The 22,341-nt window shown below is 34.8% G+C and overlaps 1 protein-coding gene across 1 annotated transcript; it reads left to right on the top strand.

Annotated features, from left to right (window-relative positions):
- Positions 1 to 602: 602 nt before the first annotated feature.
- Positions 603 to 22,053, top strand: LOC132563803 (sodium-coupled monocarboxylate transporter 1-like). Its single transcript, XM_060228554.1, has 16 exons — positions 603 to 941; positions 7,472 to 7,540; positions 9,021 to 9,072; positions 9,569 to 9,636; positions 10,658 to 10,738; positions 11,796 to 11,869; positions 12,386 to 12,526; positions 13,588 to 13,717; positions 14,226 to 14,314; positions 14,835 to 14,947; positions 16,031 to 16,101; positions 16,501 to 16,587; positions 17,124 to 17,359; positions 17,646 to 17,746; positions 19,579 to 19,682; positions 21,961 to 22,053. Exons 1-16 carry the CDS (start codon positions 603 to 605, stop codon positions 22,051 to 22,053), a joined length of 1,848 nt encoding a protein of 615 aa, XP_060084537.1.
- The last annotated feature ends 288 nt before the right edge of the window (positions 22,054 to 22,341 follow it).

The following is a 22,341-nucleotide window of genomic DNA, read 5'->3' as shown; positions in this document are numbered from 1 at the left end:
CCAGACTTCAAAATTCAAAAGTTTTAAAGTTAAGCTGACAAATCATACTGTAGAGTGAATGCACTATATGTACGTTTAGTGATAACCTGTGTAGTATGAACCAAAAGCATTGTCAGCTTACTACGTCTTAGACAGAAATATCAGCTATACGTAGCTCCTTTTATTTCCAAAATCAATACATTATGGTTTCATTCTGGGGATATTTTAATCTCTTAGAATAATAACAACAATAAATAAGGCTTCGTTTGATGAATTATTTGATACGAGCTTCTTAAGTTCTCGCAGAGTGAAGATGATAAGGTTTTGTTATAGATTGCTATTTTTCTTATTAAAGAGGTGCGACCTGTCTTTTATCGGAATCATTCGCCAAACTCACCTACATGTACAAATACAAATACAAACTGTATTTACTAGCTATAGTGGCACTCTAATTTACCGCTTCACGTTTTCTCGAATTGTTACAGTTATTACAGTTAAGGATGATGTACACCGACCCCAACTCATTTTATTAGAATGTGTCTTCAAAATCATAAAAAAAATCTGTTTGGATATATAGCTAAATGATCAGGATCTATAATTCACACTTGCATTTTTGAGAAGTTATGGCCAACCGAACCTTCCATCCAGCTGACTACATTATTTTTGCTGCAATGTTGATAATTTCAGCAGGAATTGGAGTTTTCCATGCTTTTTCCGGAGGAAGGCAATCAACCAACCGCGAGTTCCTAATGGCAAATCGTCAGATGAGATCTTTGCCGGTGGCACTTTCTGTGTTGGCTAGCTTTTTCTCAGCGTCCACACTTTTAGGAACCCCCGCTGAGATTTACCAATACGGGACCCAGTACTGGATGTCTGTGTTTGGGGCTATGTTGGCCCCTCTTACTGGAGCACTCCTGTTTGGACCCATGTTCTTCAATCTTAAAATTGTCAGCGTCTTTGAGGTAAAGTTAAAGTAAACTTTTAGAATTATATATACATATAGATTGATTCCAAAAAGAAACGAATCACGGACCTTAAGATATAATAATGATTAAATAAGTATTGATATGATCATCCGATTTTTATGTAAATTACTGGAGCAACTATACAACAGCTGTTCCAAATACATCGCGACTAAATTAAATAATTTGACCCAATGGAGACGATGTACAAGGTTAACTTGCCGAACAACACACCATCAAACTCCAATCCAAGTCGTCTGTTTGAATGTTCGAAGACTATCGCCCATATTGCTGAGATCGTATTGAAAAGTTTCTAGAATTTCACTACAGTGTCTTACAAATATTAGAAACTTATCGACTACTTTTAAGTAACAGTCGATAAAATGACTTTGTCGTAGCTGTTTAGTATAACAAATAGCCCCGCCGAAGCTCTCGATCTTGTCAATAATGTTCGATGAAGTATAAGGAACCTCCGAGGTTTGCCGTAACCTGCATGTCATGTCTAAATTCGTTCGAGTAGTGGCACGCTTAAAATACACATATCCTTGACATTGTTCTAAAGTGATCTATATATAGAAATTACAACATTAATTGAATCATGGAACTAGTGCACCTTTCTGTCTAGAGTTTGACTTTTCTTTCGATCGCCTATGATTCCCCCTCCCACCACCACCCAGTCGACTCCTAGGCTTTAAAAGTTACGCCATTAGCATCGCTGATGTGTCCTTATAATTACTCTAACACGAAGACAACACGTGCTTTGTGTTTGACAGAATATATTGCAGAGATATTGCATCTGTATCCTACGTTGAATATAGCGGTTCGCAGTTTCTATTCAATAAAAAAAGTGCAGATTTTCTACCTTTCTGAATCATTGGTTATCATGAGTAAACGCACAGCGTTTGGAACACACAAGAAGGAATCTGTCTCCGATCACAGTGTCTGTGATGGCTGAGAGAGGATGACAAGTTCTTGTTCATATTTAGGAACTGTTTCTTTTCAGTACCTTGTGTTTTTTGCGGTTTGTCTTGTATTGTACATGTTACTAATGCAAAAAACATAACACATATTTAATGTGCTCTCTTTTTCTAGTACGGCAAAGTAGTCTGCAGGCCACTTATAGGTATAACGGATTTGTGGTTTGCCACGTAACAATGTGTTGTTAATGTGTGTTTCTTGATCCATTCATAACAGAGTTTTGCAATTGCTTTTTCTGCTTCTGCATTTTGAGGGAATGAGTCGAACTTGGCGCGACATTGCCTCAATAGTTTGGGTAGCACTTTGTAAGCTGGAAAGTTTTGTTTGCTGGCACGTTCGAGAAAGAGACTTTATTTGTCTTTCCCTGATAAAGTCTGAGAATATTGGATACACATTTATGGTACTACATCTGCTAGAAACATTGAGATCAAGTAATGATCAAGGGTCATTACTTTAACGAAATAAAGATAAAATTTCATATTTACACCTAGGGTAAGCAACCGTCGTTCATGTTCTGTGCCTAGTTCACCCATGATAACGCCAAGATATCAAGAATTGTTATTTGATCCAGAAAGGACCGCAGATGGTTGTGGAATAGAAAATTTAACAAGCGTCAGAAACAAACTCAAGGTGTTATCGTAAATACAAACATTGAAGGCAAACATCGGTTGTCGCTTGTAATTAAACAGCATATTATACAATATATTTAAACGCGTGGATAACATACAATTGCTGTTTACTGATTACGTTCTGAACCTAAACCCTATCAATAGAATATTTTGCAAATGCAAATATTTCGCTGATAAATGCATTTGAATGGATGTTTGCAACTTGGTTTGACTTTCTTGGTATCTGGTAAGGTTATTGATTGGTATAAATTTTACATAGAACATAACATAAATAATTCGTTTATCTTAACTGCTTTAACTGCTACTTGTTTGAATCGCATGCAATGTCAGTATTCATTTTATTATCATTATCACGTTTTAAAATTTCGGTCTGTTTTGTTTATTGGTAGATATTTACTTATAAAACCATCCAGATATATATCACTGTTGATTTGATCGAAATGTAAAGAAAACATTCAAAACCAAATTCACTTTGTAAAGTCTCGTTAAGGCTTATTTTTTTATTAAAAAGACTACCTGATCGTAATCTTAGTATGACTATCATATTTTGTGGTAGTACGTGGTATATAAAAAATATCGAAATCTGTGGTAAGTCTAACCAGTAAGATTAACACAATGCTTTTAGAAATCGTATCACGAAGGATGGAATATTTCTGTCTTCATCACACAGTGGTGAATATTTTTAATTTGCTGACGGATTACAGTTGTGGTAACGCACTGCACACCAAATACTTCATGCATACATCGTTCGCACATCGTCCAAACATAAGCACTATACAGTATCTTGTGCATAACTGTTTGATAGCATTGCATATTTTGTGCTGTTTGGTAAATATGATGGTTAATATTACGAATTGAAAATTAAACGGAAAAATATTTTGTAGTTATGACTAAGTAGTGATCATAGACGTATCTAAATTGATCTGTGATTATAGAAGTAATCTTAATTCGACTGGACCCAGCATCAATTAGCTTTCTATCGTATAGTTTTACACCTCAGAAAGGTGTGTGCCTCGGGCAACAAATCTTACCTGTATACGAGTATATACGTGACAGGTTCGGATCCATACCGGCTCGGTTTTCTGTGTAGCAAAATCAATTCTTTAGATCTACCCGAAAGCATACATTTCTGTTTACAAAATCTAATAAAGGAGTGTAATACAGAAATGATGAAAATGAAATTTCCTTTCTGCCGATATGATATTTTAGATGATCCATTTTCGAGACAAAAAGAGACGCCCATTTAATGTTTACATGCATAATGTATATATAATGATTATCTGTGCACTAAGGCTGTGTGGCAGTTTGTTAACTAAACACTTTTAATTTGAATGTAAATACCTATTTAGCCTGTATCCGATAGATCTACATATGTCCAACCTATAGAATAAAGGCCTGATTAGGAAACGTATTTCGTTGTACTCTTATGTAGTTGGAAAATAAATAAACCATATATCAAACTTATCTATACGTTATTTCTAAATTTATATCAACCGTACTGCGGTTCCTGGCAAGACTCCATCCATTGTCATATATAGAATATAAGGAAAAAATTAATTCATGCACACATTTTAACGTGCACATCAGAATTATCACAAAGTTTAAATTTATTTATTTGAAATTAAGATTTTATTTATATTGGAACATAATTTGGTTTTATTTTTTACCTCAGTTTTTAATTACTTGGTTTGTCATTATTGAAACGAAAAGACCTTTCCTTTCGGAACACATTATCTGACATGTGTTCTGTTCATATTTTAATATTTTGGTGGTTCCTTTAATATTTTGTTTAAATGTTTACTCTCTCAATATTTTCATTTATCAACAGAAACATTGCTTAGAAGATGAAATCATCCAATTACAAATCGATTCGGAAATGTTTTCAATTTTGCTCATCTTGTCGGTGATTGCTCGTTATATGAATCCTGGACATTACAATTTATTAACTATGATAATAGGCACATTTGAGCTTTAAAACCTTTATCAGGAAAAACATATTAACCTTCAATGATTATCTGTTCTAAACTCATTTTTATGCCCAAAAATAAAATAGGAGAAGAGATATAGCGTTGCCCATATCCGCCCCGAGCGGATCTGTAGGAAATTCTTCAACTGATTCAATTCAAACAATTAATTCCTTGATGGAGTTTGTTCAAAAATACCATGTATAATTATACTATAGACATTAGACAGATCAAGCCCTTTGCGCAGGGACATTTATGCCTTACATACATGTTTAAAGGATAGGATTTTCAGTATCAGGAACAAGAAGTGAACAGGATATTTAGAAGGAATGACAATGTAATTCAAAGGTACTTTAACAAAGAGTAAAGATGAAATAAAAGGAACTCGGATAGATCCTAGTCAGACTCCACCCCATTGTCATCCATGCAATATCAGGAAAAAAGAATAAAGGCATGCACATATTTTTGACGTGCACACAACAATTATCACAAAGTGTTTTATACAATCAAACCAGGAATATAGTCTTTTTTCAGATTTTTTTTTTCAGAAACTGAGACTCGAGTGGCAGTCAATATTTCTACAGGTTTTATATGGAAACGAGAATCAATGTGTCAAATTGTTTTGAAATGAAAGTTTGTTTACTTGTATCTTACGAAAAATCAATCTTTTTAACGTTTGGCATCTTAATTGTTGTTTACACATACCTCAGCCGCTGCAGAGCACGCATTATTCCAATAAAAATCAATGTCGCTTGATTCTAAAAGTGCATACTTTGGTTCAACAACAACTTTCGGAGGTTAAACCATATCTAAAATAATGGCTTTTATTCTATGCTCATCGAACAGTTTTGAATTAAGAGGATCAGTTTTCCGATGAAAGTTGAAACATGTTTAGAATTGCTTGTACACAGGAAGTTTAACAACCAATACATATCTGTCTAGTGCAAAAGAGTGGATGGCTTGTAAGTGAATGGATGACAATGGTAAATGTTGCAGTTCTGTGTATGTTTGACATGATAAGCTCTTTGAATCATGGGGCTGGCGACATAATCAATTACCATTTCCAGTGGGTAGCTATGGAAAGGGAAAGCCATAGAGATATGCTAAATCAATGCCGGATCCGCAGTAATGATCATTTCAGTCGATATTCTGAATAGTTCTTTCGCATCAAGATTATCGTATTGTTTAGTGAATATTCATACGTATTTCCGCGTGCGTAATACTTTACATTATGCTATGAAAACAAGTTGTTTCGACATAAGAAAGTTTCAATGTGGTCAAAGATTAAAACATAGCAATGATACACTAGCGGTGATGTAAGTGATCGTGTCTTTTTCTGGTGATGAGATAATTTTCGAATTTTTACCGATCAGAGCGGTTCTTTCTATTTTCAGAGTTAAAATCTGCAGAATATTCTGTTTGTATCTAATGAAAGGGAAAGTTGCATTTTGTCAATCTTTTGCTGTGTATTCTTCGAGTCTCCCTTAAATTCCTATGTTATTGTTTGGCAGCAATTTGTACATTATACACACCATGGCACAGTTTTGTTCTCTAACGTAACCTCATAACTATTCAACGTGCGTTTTAAAGATATTATAGTGTTCCTTTTTTAACATGAAATAAACAGAAAATATAATTGTTTACCGTTAAATATACATATTTCATCCATGTAACGAAATATATCAAAAGATGTCCCTCGTGTAAGCATTATATAGATAACATGTTAAACCAAGGAAATATGTATGATATTTAACTGGAAACCATCAATATCATCTATATGTGCTTTACTATAAAACGAATTATTGTTCCTAACGTTCAAGTAAACTTAAACGTGTATCCTTTCTTTCCTGTTTAACTAATACTAAAAATACTATGAATATAATTAAATCATAAATCAACGATAAGCACATCAAATATAAGACAATGAAAAAAAAATTCAAGCAATTGACTGCGGTGAAATATATATCCTTTCCTCACAAAAGACATGGCACCTTTAATACAAATTTAGAGCTAGAGTAGAACAACTAAATAATGATAAAACTGCATCATACAGCTGTTTCACGTTTCTAGTACTCGTCAGTAATGTTAAGGGTCAATTTTTAAAGTCTGGGAGGCGACTGACAAAGTGATCGAAAGAAATATCAGCAGTCTCATGATTAAATAAGTTTCGTTATTTGCAAATATAAGATAATTTTAGAATAATGTCAAGTTCATCTGAACCGTGCCACTATATGAGTGAATTGAAACATGGCATGCAGGTTATGACAATTCCAGGGAATTAAACAGTCTACCAGCCATGTCTACCAACTCATATCTCATACATACAAACAAATCGAAACTCCAAAAAAACAGTTTCTAGAAGTTCTTGAATTATACACCTAGATAGTCTGGTATTGAAATCATTCTTCACGCTTTATTGCTTAACTTTCCACGCCTTAGCCAGTATAATACGTTGTGATGTTGTTATCACGGTTCCTGTTGATTTAATGACCACGTGACATCGTGAGCCATTGAAATACTGGTCAGCAACTAGTAGGTCACATGAATCCCCATAATTCCGCGTTCTTCTCGTAGGGCACATCCTGTTCATATTTTTTGTTTTTTAATCACGTGCTTTCAAGATCATTACATTTCAATCTATATTCTTGAATTTTCCAATCATCCGTGGGCATCTACCACAATAACAAAAAAAAAAAAAAAACAAACAAAAAACAAAAAACAAAAACAAAAACAAAAAATCCCGAAAAAGCAAACAAACAGGCAACATGAAAAAAAATATCAAATGCATAAGGTTGTCATTGAAGATACAACCCATTACATATAACAGCGATACCTGGAACGAAATGATTAGTCATATTTCAAAATATGAAATCAATAAACTGGGTGGATGCATGAAGAAGTAAACAAATATGTATTTTATAGTGGTACATACAATTTAATATATTTTGTTTCTTTCCAGTATCTGGAATTACGATTCAACTCAAAGTCTGTTCGACTCTTCGGGGCGACATTGTTTCTAGTGCGAGCTGTAAGTATGAAATAGAGCAAAATTTTGTTTTCATACAGAATACATACCTTTGATATTTTACAGTATATATTCCCTGTAGTGTTGATCACATTTCGTTCGGTATATGTTTATTAAGAAAAATCGATTTGTTTTTCTAATCACTGACTTCAGTCAGTGAAGCATAACGTTATATTGACATTGTCATGGCCTGACTGTACTTGTGTATTGATCGTTTGTTGATAGAAAATGTTTTGATCGCGAACGGCTTTATTGATGCGAAAAAGACCATCTCTTTCTACGTTTAAGATACCCTTTACTTGTGTGCTGTTTAGGCTCTCTCCGAGATTGGGCATTGTAAACATCAATGGTGAACGTACGTCCCCAATGTCTTCCATAACCCACATTCGATTTTTTCATGTATTCGAATAGTGGTATAGTTCAGATTATACGAACGTAATGTTTTCCTGAAACAGAAAATCATATGACTGCACTTCAAATCTGGTTTTTAAATTTTTCTTTCGGTCAATTTTGATATTCCTCATCCGTCTCAATTTATGTCCTTAGTATCACTGCGAGTACCAGAAGGACGACACATCAGTATTGCGCAGTTCTGTATTTTCAGTACTGTATCTATAGTGTATCAGATATACCGTTGGTGTTAAATGATTTTCTCCTTCGGTGATGGAACACCTGACCTAAAACCGTACATTCAGGTCGATATTGAAATTTTTGTATTCTTCTTTTGGATTTTCATACTTTTGGCCCTTAGCCTGACAATCGAGTCCTAAAAGGACGGAAAAACCCCTGTATGATGCCGCATCATTTACGTGTGCTCAAAGACATACTCATTATGGAGGTAATAAAAGTCCCTATTCAAGTGTCTTTGTATAATCTTCCGATGATTGAACGACACACAAACCTATTTTCCCTAGGAGTTATGATCATCGTTGTCTCATAGATTTTTTTCTCTACATAAACGATAATTTGACATCTTTATTGGACCTAGTACACTTCACCGTCTAGATTTTGACTTTTCGTTCATCCTAGCAGGACGGAACGGATGTATGATGCAGCTCTAACTCTAAATTTGTAATACTCCTTTATTCTATAAAAAATATTTTACTGAGAAATCCATTAGTATAGATGTTGCACGCGATTCAGTAGATTCTGTTTGATTACAACGTGAAAAGTCCAAAGCGTATCGATTAACAAGGAACATCAAACACAAGTACTCTGAATCCAATAAAAAATGTTTCTGCCTGGATAACGAAGTCCTTTTCAGTCTAAGGTAAATGAAACCTTGTTCTTTCCTTATTTTCGCTAACATAACAAACCCCACGAACGTATGTATTGGATGAATTTATTTATTTATCTGTTCATCTAGATATGTTTTACCATGCAATGTCCGTAATATTAAATTAATCAATAGTGCCATGATTTCAATCTTTCATGTTTCTTTCGTACAATAAGTTCAATGACATTGTGTTTGTTGTTTACGCAGACTCTGGGGATGGGCATAGTTCTGTATGGGCCATCCACAGCTCTTAGTGCAGGTATATATAAACCATTACATTATTTGTGACGTGTCTGATAGGTTTTACATTGCATAATTAAAAAAAATGGAAAGGCTCATTACATAAGACTAATGGTATTAGTTATTGATTATTGCCTATATGAGAATGTCATTATAATATATTTTAAAAAATAAGGCATGATTGCTTACGATAATATCTTGTTGATAACATAATTCATGAAATTGTTCATAAGAGATGATTGCATTGCTTATTAGAAAACATTGTTCATGGTTAAATTAGTATTATAATAAGCTAATTAACTGTAATGTGACACGGTGGAAAATAATCGATATTTGGTATACTCAGCAAAGATAGTCAATTTTAATCACAAATTTGGAAAAAAGTGCCATAGCGAATAACATGTCCTCAATTTTACAATAGCTTGACAACCCGATGACGTCATTCCTTTTAATCTAGGATTCTATAATTCAATTAAGACTAAGGCTACTTTTCTGACTGCAATATCTTATCTCAGTGACCAACTTTCCCGTCTGGGCCATCATATTAATGGTTGGAGGGGTGTGCACATTTTACACGACACTGGTAAGTAAACGTCTCCCAAGCATATGTTCATACACATAATGTGAAAGAAAACCAGACATACAAACAAAGATACGAGGGCTAATTGATAAGTTGTGAGCTTTGAATTGGAGAAATTAAGCAGGTATAACCTTTTCCAGCTCTACTATTCCCTGACTACTTAAGGCTGTGTACCCAAAGTCTGATGTCATTTGGCCAGTTTACGTCAAGGAGGTAGTACTCTAAAGTAAACAAGGCAAGTGACTTTTGCAAAATGGACAAACCGCACCTAAGCACTTAAGGATATCCATACTGATACGGCAGCAACACTAGGAAATGATGCCCCTTCATATACGACAGTAAAATAGTGGGATGGCGGAATTTAAGCGTTGCAGACAGAGCCTTGAGGACACCCGTCCTGGAAGACCTGTTGGAACTCCAGAAATAGTTAATAAAGCCAATGATATCGTTATTGCTGAGAGAGGCTTAACAGATATATATATATAACCAGCACAGTTGGGATTTCATTTGAAAAAGTACATGCCATTCCTACTGACGACCTTGCAATGAGAAAGCTGTCAACCCAATGGGTACCAATATTTCTGACAGTTGATCCGAAGCACATCAGGCAGACTTTGTCGCATGCTAATCTGAGCTTTTTGAGGTAGATCCAATGTTGCCACTCACGATTGTGAATTTGAATTGATTAAGCATCCGCCTGATCTCGCTCCAGGAATATGTTGAAAAAATATTGCAATATGTTCGCCAAAAGTCATAGCTTTAAATAAAAGGATCACAGCTTATCATTCAGCCCTCGTATGTCCATCCTGTGTTTAGACAATAGATTGGCCCTCTTACCACGTTCTTTAGGGAACAGGTATTCCGTTTTCCAGACAGACTTAATGGACATATAACGTCTCACCGTCCATACAAGCAATGTCATGTTTATCTTCTCGTTTTGTGAACGGTGCAATCACTCTCTGTTTTCCTAAAACGAAGCTGCATTCATCGTCAAGACTTCTTTCCTAGCTTATACCTTCTTTAGGGAGGAATGAGAGCTGTAATATGGACTGACGTTTTCCAAACCTTAGTCATGCTTGTTGGTATGATTGCTGTTTTCATACAGGTGAGCAAAAATTAATTTCTCATAAATTTTTTTTATTCGCAATTACTAAAGATATGGAAATCATACTAAACTTTCGATTCTGACTCAAATTAGACCCAATCTGAATGTTTTACCATTTCTCACTATATACCACGTTACATTAAGGACTTGATGGAGTCCCGTTGAGATTTTGGTTCCAATGGTCATAGGTCAAAGAGTCTATCAGAAAATCGTTGCTATGTTTCGGATGGCAAAATTCGGCACTTTGTGCAAAAATGCGACTAGAACATATCCGGCGTTGTTAACGAAACTAAGAAGACGGTAATAACGTGAACGCCATCAAAATAGTTTAATAACTCTTCCAATATTTGTTCTACGTATGAAATGTAGCTTTATTTGGTGACACAAGACGGTTGTCACATTACTACGAGATATAAAGGCCAAAATCACTATCGAAAACATTTTAAACAGTTCTTAAATGTCATAGAAAGGGTTAGTTTGATCGGTCAATTTTCAATTATATATGTTTACAGTGAAAGGACAAAAGTTCACTTGAAAAATGATTCAAACTGCACTTCGTCAGATTTCAAGTTTTTTAAAGAGAAATGAAAGATAAGTTGTTTCATCTGGCACAGTGAAGTTGATTGTTATTATATAAACAAAATACAATTAATTAGTTTCTGGCCAACACTTTCATCTCGCATTTATGTATCTTCATAATTACACTTATCGGAATGCGAAATGTCGAATTGCATTTTGAAGACAAATTCGTTTTACAAGCCTTGATGTTAAGCATTGTGTACCATCCCTCGCATGCCATTAGAATTTCCGCACAACTTTATCATAATCATGGATAAGGTTTGCATTACACAAAAGTGCGGTCGCTAATTTATAACATAAAGAGTCGATGATTGCCAACAACGTTTATAGAAACTGTCCTTGGTTGTAATACTGTTGTGAAATGAGATAAAAATTTATTTGATTAATTAAACGCTTTGCAACCTCATTGTACAGATTGGATGTGAATATAATTCTGTTACAGACTAACATATTCTAGTGTTGCTTGGTTTCTTTTCAGGGGTCTATTCAAATTGGAGGACTGAGTGAAATGTGGAAAATTGCGTACGATGGTGATCGAATTGAGTTCTTTAAGTAGGTTTGGTGCTTTCAGAGACCGTTATTTCTTTAACATGGATTTAGTATGTAGGTTTTTGGAGAAACCAATATGTTACACTGGTGTTATGTGGCATGATGCTAGAGGCGGGGGAGAGGGAGGGAGGAGGCAAGAAGGCTAGGTTAGGGGTTCGGGTCAGAATCAGATACGTTGTGGATGAGGGTGAAATATTAACAGATTTATACATGTTTTTCGATTGTTATTACCTTGTGCTTATGATGGCTTGTAGTGGATAAAAACTTCGAGAGGCGATATACGTTCCCTAACGGCCCGCGACGTTGTCGTGTAGGGTAAATAACGACAATTAACTTGATACAGGTAAAGGATGGCGTGTGTGGGGTCTGTTGTCAGAGACGACGCCTTATCTATGAGATAAAAAACACTCGGGATAATATCAGCGGTTTGGGGAAAACTGAACTTTATTCGCTTCTACTGTTGTAATAATGTAAAACTTGTGTAAATATAAATTTCATTTACGTTGTATTTTTAATCAGTTTCGACACAAATCCCCAAGTGCGTCATACCTTCTGGTCTCTAGTTGTTGGAATTTATTTCGTATGGCTTCCACCCTACACTGTCGACCAGCAGATGGTACAGAGATTTTCCTCCGCCAAATCCCTGAAGGACGCCAAATTGTAGGTACCTTGGTTTTCTCGCAAATAAAGTAATGAAAAATACTACAAAAAAATATGTGATAGAAATTGAACACTTTATCAATACTACACGTGTTAAATATGTTGTGATGTCTTGGATTTGTCTTTTGGAATCAACTTTTTTAATTGCTTTGGATTGGATGTGAGGGTCTCCTGTGTGTTATTCAGGGAGGTGACAACCAGCTGCTACAAGGTGACCATCTTTAAAATGACTTTGGCTGTTGACGAGCCAAAAAGCCCAGCAAACTAACGATTACTGATTTGATAATAATAAAATATTGCCAAAAATTAAAAGAATCTATCGTGTGATACTATAAAGTTTATTTGTTCGAGCGTTTCTGCATTGTTGATAAATGATTTTATTTCTTCAACAACCAAACTCAAACATATGGTTGATTCACAACGAGTAAGTCTTTATTGTTATGGGTTTTCTTGTGCTTATTTCTGATAGTTACTTAGAGAACATGATAACCTCCGCTTATAGCACTACACTGACATTTTGCAGATTATATATTTATTTCAGTACTCAGGTAACCTTTATATACATATACATTACGTGTCATATGGCCATACACACGCTACTGGCTGTGCACGTACATATAAAATGAAGAGAGGTAATGCACATAAGGACCCTGAACACTTGGTGTTAGTGTATTTATAAGCCATAAAACATTCGGTTACCACACCTATCACTGTATACTCAATGTTTTATAACGATATATAACACATAAGGACTATGAACATTTATATAATTTCAGGATTTGTTTGTTCATAAGCCATACTATACTCACACCTATCACTGTAGTCTCGCAGGCATTATAAAGAGATATAACACACAAGGATCCTGTACATTTATTTCATTTCACTGTTGGTATGGTTCAAGCAATACTATCATCAAACCTATCACTAAATATTGCAGGAATTATAAAGAGCTATGGGCCATAAGGGCCTACGAATTCCTACCTTAGTTCTGTATGGATAATTTATAAGCCATACGGAAAAGTATATAAATGTATTTGATGACACTATTCATTATATTTCAGTGCCTTACTATGTAACCTACCAGGCATGCTCATTCTTATTACTCTGTGTTCGTTAGTGGGCGTGGTTTTATATGCAAATTATGCTACCTGTGACCCACTGAAAAACAATGACATTGAAAACGCAAACCAGGTAAGATTTATCTTTGTATGTGTAAAATATTCCAACCCTGTTTAATCAAGTAAATGTTACTTTTATATGTGTAAAATCTGTCCAACCCTGTTTAATCAGGTAAAATATATCTTTATATATGTAAAATCTGTCTAACTCTGTTTAATCATATGTTAATGTTGACCTATGATTTCTTTTTAGTATTGTAATGGAAATAAATGAAATACTGTTTCTATGACAACAGGTCGTTTGACTCAGCCTTACACTCATTCATCATGCATTGAATCTTCTCTCCGAAACACAAATAGAAAACAAAAAACCTCTCCTTTTAGGAGCTCATCTTGGTTCAGGGATGTTCGAAAAGATTAGTTTAATCAAATAAAGGATTGATAGCGAAGGAGGAAACATATATCAGCCATCGAAAAGGACATAGTCCGTGTATATCTCTTAATTGTATGTTTTCAGTAGATTTCTACGGAAGGAAATTTATAACCCTATCTACTTATGATAACGAAGCGCTTTGTTTCAGTTGCTGCCATATTTCGTGATGGAAATATTTTCTGATCTACCTGGCTTACCTGGACTGTTTGTAGCCTGTATTTTTAGTGGTGCACTGAGGTAAAGTACATTTTACATACATCTTATCATTTTTAAAATTCTTACAAATAAGAGACATTGGGTCTTATGTTGGAAATAATTTTGAACAAAGTGAAATCGGCTTTCCTCCATTACTGAGTGAATTAAATGTTTCCCGCTACCTCAAATCTAAAATGTCATTGAATGGCACTGATTGCTGATAGGACGTAAATCACGATAAACGAAATTACGTTATTGGTATGTTCTTAACATTTCATATAATTTTTGCAGTTTGAAGGCTTACCCCAAGGGTTTTTAAAGGAATTTTGTTGTCCTTTGCATGGAAAATAAATCTATTGATCACACTATTAGACTAATTACAGGATAAAACTTTTATATATAAAATTCGACTTTCTTTAATGTCAGTTTTTCTTGATATTGACGCTCTAACTTATCATATTTTAATGATAAATACATAATATATAAATATATAAGAACTTATTTCAGAGTTTCCCAGTAATAAGTACTTTTCAGTTGAAATGTTTCTTTATATTATTTTCAGTTCAGTGTCTTCCATGTTGAATTCCTTGGCGGCAGTCACATGGGAAGACTTCCTGAAACTTAAACTAGACAAGGTTGATGAAGCAATGGCTACAAAAATTACAAAAGCTCTAGGTAACAGTGCTTTCCTTCGCAAACTCTCGATATAATGTCAGTCTTAGCCTCCTAACAAGTAGTTGAATATCCCATTTCTGTTCATTTATAAGCATCATATATCAAACAATGTTTGCTTTCACAAACCTCGGTATAATGTCATTAAACCCGCTTGCCTTTTCGCCTACTGTTAAACTGATTTAGGATTCTATTTCTGCGTTATTAAAGAAGAATATATACTTTTCTATAGTGAATAAAGACTGGAATTCCAACAATGGTTACAGGTCATCATCTTCATGTTAACTGCTTACGTCACAGCTCATTACTTTCGGTACTTCCCCGTCTTTACTTGACAGTGTCCTTCATTAAGAAATGGTGTCTTCTCATTCATATATATCTATGATTATTCGTTTTATTAGCAATCAATGGCAGAAGGATAAACGAAACATTTTCAGAGTGGTTTTTCGGTCAACATGTGTTATGTTGAACCCTCGGACCAAACGTCGGTCTCAGGCAACAGTTTAGTCCTCAGGTTTAACATAACATATGTTGACCTTGAACCCAGCCAACAAATGTATAATGCAATAACTACAACCTTTCCCTGATAGGTTTTATTGATTTTTTATTATGTTCCCGTGTCGATTATTTATAACCTATATTTAATTGCCAGTGGAATAGATATAGAGAGAACTCATTTTTTATATAGCCTCTTCTTCGTACGATACTGGCAATAAAAGGAAGGAAATCTAACGTCCCGTTAATTGTAAAACGTCATTTTTTCATTCAATACAACATCATTCTAGAAGCAAATAGAACAAGATAATGAATTAAGCTGTATCTCTTTATAGAACGCAACGTGTTTATGGTAAAATTGCTAACAGATATTTAAGTGTTGTATTTTGTTTACATAACTTATTTTTAATTTGAAGCTTTGTGTCCTGTCTGCAGTATTAATGTGTATCAAACTTTGTGGGGATTATATATCTTTAACTAATGCATATCTATATCTGTCATCAGCGGTGTTTTTACATTTCCTATTTTTTGTGCCTACTGTAACATCTTAGCTGTCTTTCTTTTTACCTTACTGTGAAATCCACCAAACAGCTGTGGTGTTCGGTTGTTTGGGCGTTGGAATGGCTTTTGTGGTGGAACAAATGGGAGGAACAGTACTTCAGGTAGAAGTTCTTCATTCCAATTAGATTTGATTTTAATTTTTATCTGTAACAATTTTTTTAAAGATTTCTATTCGTCATTTGAAACCTTAGGAAATTTCAGATTCCTGCATCAATCCTACGTTGTTATTTATTACTGGTATACTTTCAAATCAATGAAGTAAAGCTTCGCGACTATACGAGATATATAACCTAAATATCTTCATGGGCCTTGTTCCTTATTCGATGACAAATGTTACATATGAAAACTGATCAAAGGAAAAGGACAGTACATAAATTGATTCGGATTCAATATAAAAAATGCATTGATATCTTATTCTAGTAAAAACACGAGAAAAATTCATAAAATATTTAACATTTTTCAACAATACAATGATATATAATGCATGTATTCGTTGGCAGGCCTCTCTGACGTTCAACGGTGCTATAGGCGCTCCTTTAGTCGGTGTGTTCATTCTTGGAGCATGTTTTACACGAGCAAACTGGATTGTAAGTGATAATTTTACGTTTATCTTTTGCAATCATGACACGTACTACAGGTAGGGCGTAAAATTGTTCCTGCTTATATCTATGAATGATGATAAAATGTGACTAATTCGGGATATTTTTTCCAAAAACTAGATTCATTGACCCTGCCTCACTTTTAACCTTTCGTGTTGATCGTTTGTCTCTGTGAGGTTTTGTGTTCTTTCCTCTGGCAAAGGCATAACAGAATCTATGTAATGATAGTAACTATTCCCGCCTGAACATTGTGGTAGTTTAACGACTAGTTTCCCCGTTGTCAGTATAAGACCAGGTGGTGTATTCTGCATTTCAGTGCGGTAGCACTATAAAGATGGCATTAGTTCTACACTATCACAAGGATACTTTCAATAACGTATGTATATATAACCGAATAAAACAGAGAAACTAATAATAAAATACACCTATATTCGAAAAAAATGTTATATACGTACTATGGAAATCTAGAATACCTCACTATTGCCTGTAATCAACAAGACTAAGCATTTCTATAAAATTTACAGGGTGCACTGGCCGGAGGTATCCTTGGATTCATCTTTCCGATATGGCTTGGAATAGGAAAATATGTGAGACAACCGCAGAATTTTAGACTTCCAACAAACACCATGAATTGTTCTGATGAAAATATGACGTCAACGCCATATCTCAACACAACATTGTCCTTCATGTCAACGACATCATCGGCCATCGATCTAGAATTTGCTACAAGTAACGGAACTATCACCTCATCTACAGAACTGTACGTAAAAGTAATTAAAATGGTATTATTCGCTCTCTCATCATAAATTAATCATTTTTGTTTAAAAAGATGGTAATTTTTTTAAGCAATTCGCTGTTCATTTCTCTATATTTTGTGCCCTTACTGGCGTAATTCGTATAATTTGAAGAAAAAATCCAGGCTTTGACTGTATCACGTACAAACGGGTCTGTTTGGAGGTTTCTTTTACGGATAAGAAACACCGCGATTATAAGAGATTCCGTAAATTCAGTAATTTCCATTATGTTGATATGTTGTTTTTTTTCAGGACTGGTCTAGATAAATTGTATGGAGTGTCCTATCTATGGTTTAGTGCCATAGGCATCCTTACCGTAGTGGTCATCGGTCTAGTGGTCAGCTGGGTGACCGGTACGTGCTCGCATTCATCCTTTTTTTGTAATAATGTTTAAGGAAACATGCTTTATTTTAGTAAAAATTACTTCTTCACATATGAGTTCCACAATATGAAACGTCTTTGAATTGATTAATTGGTTTGACGTCTTACACCTATTTTACCTATACACAATAACAACATCCCTCGTAAAAATTAATATCTCTTATCTTACCAAGATGTTGGCACTGATATGGAAATCCGTTAACGATTGGAATGACAAATATGGAATTTTCAAAGGCGGAAACTGATTGTTTCTTCACAAATTTTATGCCAATTTCAGCCCGTTAATGCCAGAGGTCAAATGAGAAATAAAAAAGAATATGATGGATAGATTTAAATAAAAAAAAAAAAAAAATAGATGAAAAGATAAATAAATAAAAGGACAATGCTTCGAGGTATTTATATATACAGTAGTTGTGATTGAGTGTCAAAGCGGACAATATGTTTATTGTTCTACAAGATGAACGGGGTTCGATTTTCCGTTAGGACGTGAAAAGATATGGTGTCACCTGTGTGACATTATTGATGAAATGTAAGACTATTGTCGAATATTTCAATTACCTATGTTCGCAATTATCGAACAATGGTGCCATTCAACAACTATTTGTACATTTATAAGGTTTGCCTTCGTTTGGTATATATATTATTAATCATCTTTCTTTATTGGACGCCTGCTGAACAACCAATTGTTATTGTTTGTTATCCGAAATCCAGAATTGATTATCATAGGTTATTTCCTCAGATAAAACTGGCCAAAGTTCTTCTACAAATAGCGCCTGATAGAGGAAGAATTAAATTTCGTGATGAAAGAACTACATTTTTATCACAGGCGATATTATGTTGGATATGTTTGATGCTTGTCAGCTTATCTGTTGGTTACATCGCTGTTTACCCTTTTTTCCATTTGGGAGCTTTACATATGCTACTTGTATGGACCAAACTTTACACGACGAATGTCGTCAATGAAGTAGAAGACGGTTTCTTTTTTAGAACACCTGGGCCCATATTCATCATGAAACCATTTTCATGCTAAAGCATAGATTTTGTGCTCAAGCAAATGTTTTAATAATTCACCTAAATTATAAAAGATAATGCAAATGTCAAAGATAATTTTGACTTGAAGTCCTTTCAAAATTTGTTTTTAATCTTTGGCAACATCAGCCTTATTTACTACTTTTTAACTTAAACAAGACATAAGGCTTGAGCACAAAGTTCATGCTTGAGCATGAGAACGGTTTCATGAATACGGGCCCTGGTCTTAATCTTGTAATTTTTAGGAGTCTCATTGTAAATCTTTCTTTTGTTCACATTTTGCCATAGTTTTATTGAATTTGAGTTTGGATTATGATTCATGGCGAAACCAACAGATAGGGATTGGATAAAAGCTAGGCTTGGAAAAAGACAATTTAAATAACAAGGACTGTGTTTGAACATTTTTGTACATAGCATTTAATACATAACTGACATCTTCTGCTATCAAATGATATGAAAACAATACCATATTTAATCAATGTAATTATAGTCAATATATTTGCAAGCGATCTTTTGGCAAATCTAATGAAAAAAAAGTTTCGTCAAAAATTTTCAAGAAGAGCATCATAATTACATTCAGAAATGTTTTTTATTTTTCTTTTACCAACACAACCAAGTAATGGGAACAGCCTAAAAATGGCGCGGCTTCCATTGTGACGCCATCATACATTGGGGTCAGTTGCAGTGTAACCTTATGATTATTCTTATAATTTTATAATTATATTTTTTAACATCTTTGATGCTAAATGTAAATAAAAATACCGTTATGCAAAAGGTACAGCAGAAGAAAACGAAGTGGCTGACAATTTACAACTACATTTCTGGAGAAGAATCTATCAAGCAGTTATACCTCATCGCTTTAAAAATAAAGGCTCTGAAGTAAGTATTGGTATTATAGGAACGTTACTATAAATAAACATCGCTTAGGATTCATAACTATTCGTTCAATTTCGTTGTAGTATTTTGTTTTTGTGATATACTAATAATGTTTTCAGGCAAAAAGAAACACTAAGCCTCGTTTTCAAATATCATATATATTTGCTTTTAAAGTGACTTATTCATGATCGATGACGTCATGTATAAAAGAAACGCCTATATTAATGATCTTATTCTGCTAATGTATACTTAGCTGTTCAGTTTTGGCGTCAGATATTGTGTTCCGTTTATTGAATGTCCAATTTGAGCACAATCGTAATGCTGAGTTTATTTAGGCTGCTGTTAAAGTTTTATAATGAACATGTCTGAGTAAAGTAAGGTTTCACCTTGACGAAGATTCGAACATTTAACATCTAAAATCAACGCCGTCGATAGATACAAAAACAATGTAGAATCTAAGAGAGAGCATTAATTGCTGAAACTTTAAGATTACTTTGAAGCTCAAGTTCTAAATGGAAATAACATGAAACGTCTAATTATTTATGTGTTTTATTTTCATTGGAAGTCATTTACTGTAAAATACGTGTATTTTGCGTCCACTTATTTCACGGAACTTTCAATTATTATCATCTTCACGTCTGAATCTAACGAACAAGACTTAGGCTTAAGGTTTGTACATACGAAAGCTGTTTGATAAGTTGTGAGCCTTGTATTGCAGAAGATTAGCAGGGATGTCCTTTTTCAGCTCGACTGTTCCCTAACTATTTAAGGCTGTGAACCCGAACACTGTTGTCATTTGGGCAGTTTATATCGAAAGAGGTAGCACTCTAAAGTAAACAAGGCAAGTGACTTTTCAAAATGAACAAAATCGCTGGAGGAGCAGTGATTCATAATTTGCATAGGAAAGGGGTATCACCTAAGGATATCCATACAGTTATGGTAGCAACACCAGGGAATATGCTACAGTGAAAAGGTGGTTGGTAGAATTTAAACATCGTAGGCAGAGCATTGGGGATGACGCCCGTGTTGGAAAGCCTATAACTGTGGCAGCCCCGGAAACTATCAATAAAGGCCATGATATTGTTACGACTTACATGCGAGTTATAGGTTTATATGTATACCATGTACAGTTGGAATTTCACAGGAAAGAATACATTCCTATCTTACAGACGATCTTGCAATAAGAAAACTCTCAGTTCGTTGGGAACCGATACTTCTGACACTTGATCAGAAACACATCAGGCGGACTTTGTCGCGTACTAATCTGAAACTTTTAGAGGCAGATCCTGCTAGTTTTTTGCAGATGTTTGTTACCATGGATGAAACGTGGGCCCGTCATTTCACCCCAGAGGCCAAACAACAGTATTAAAAATGGAAGTCCCCTGTTTCAACCCCGCCAAAGAAGGCAAAAACTGTTCCATCAGCTTGAAAGGCTATGAGTTCGGTTTACTAAAAATATTGATGGTATCCTAATGGTAGATTAAATGCAAAAGGGACGAACAATTAATGACATCACTCCTTAGGCAGTTGAAGAAAACATTAAACTCAGCACCGTAGAAAACTGAGTAAAGATGTGTTGTTCCGCCAGAACAATGCCCCTGTTCACGAGTCTGTCATTGCCAGCCCCTGTTCACGAGTCTGTCATTTCCAGCCCCTGTTCACAAGTATGTCATTTCCAGCATCTGTTCACGAGTCTGTTATTGCAAGCTCTTGTTCATAAGTCTGTTATTGCCAGCCCCTGTTCACGAGTCTGTTATTACCAGCCCCTGTTCACAAGTCTGTCATTTCCAGCTCCTGTTCAGAAGTCTGTCATTTCCAGCTCCTGTTCAGAAGTCTGTTATTGCAAGCTCTTGTTCATAAGTCTGTCATTACCATCCCCTGTTCACAAGAATGTCATTGCCATGGCTGTCATCAGCGATTTTAGCTTAGAACTGATTGCGCATCCACCTTATTCGTCTGATCTCCAAAACTGAAAAAAAGACCATTTCCTGTACTCCCTTTCGGTCAGATGATGACGTCATATATGCAATGGAGGACTTCCTGAAAGGTCATGAAAAGGATTTCTTTAAAAAGTGGCATGGAGACCAGTAAATATCGCTGGCAAAAATGTATAGATATTAAGGTGGATGATGTTAAAAAATAATGTAAAATGTCCGCTAAAAATCAAACCCTTAAATATGAGGCTTAGATCTGATATGCATATTTAATAAAGGTTTCCTAGAAAACAATCATCTAGAAATACATACATGTATTAATAATCTAAACTGATTGCTTTCCCCAGACAGAAGAGGAGATAACAGGAATAGGAGGTGAACATGACAGAGAACTGACAAAGGATTATGCCTGTGTTGATGATGTCACAACATCGTTGTAAAACGTCATGAGTTTTTGTGCTGCCATTATAATTTCAAAAGTGCAGATATCATAGCATGGATAACAAACAACTTTCAATGTTTGGCTTGTGTACAATTATTGCACTAACGTCGACATACATACACAAACTGTGTATTGGTAGAGATATACAGATGTACAATTTCAAAAACTCATTACATACAGTTAAGAATCGTTCATGTCACAAATGCATTCAGACCGTTATATCTAAAGCAGCACCATGAAATATTAAACGGTTTGAGAATTTCAACTATCGTACACTTGTATGTTA

Source organism: Ylistrum balloti, unplaced genomic scaffold (assembly GCF_031769215.1).
Source record: "Ylistrum balloti isolate Yb309-2 unplaced genomic scaffold, AGI_CSIRO_Ybal_v1 Utg371872, whole genome shotgun sequence".
Taxonomy (NCBI): domain Eukaryota; kingdom Metazoa; phylum Mollusca; class Bivalvia; order Pectinida; family Pectinidae; genus Ylistrum; species Ylistrum balloti.
This window is presented reverse-complemented; position numbering and strand designations above follow the sequence as displayed.

Excerpts from the sequence above, each read along its gene's own strand:
- LOC132563803 (XM_060228554.1), top strand. The coding sequence starts at position 603 with ATGGCCAACCGAACCTTCCATCCAGCTGACTACATTATTTTTGCTGCA. Across the intron at positions 9,637-10,657 it reads GCACATTTTACACGACACTG|GGAGGAATGAGAGCTGTAAT; the intron begins GTAAGTAAACGT and ends TACCTTCTTTAG. Across the intron at positions 17,747-19,578 it reads AGTGGTCAGCTGGGTGACCG|GTACAGCAGAAGAAAACGAA; the intron begins GTACGTGCTCGC and ends GTTATGCAAAAG.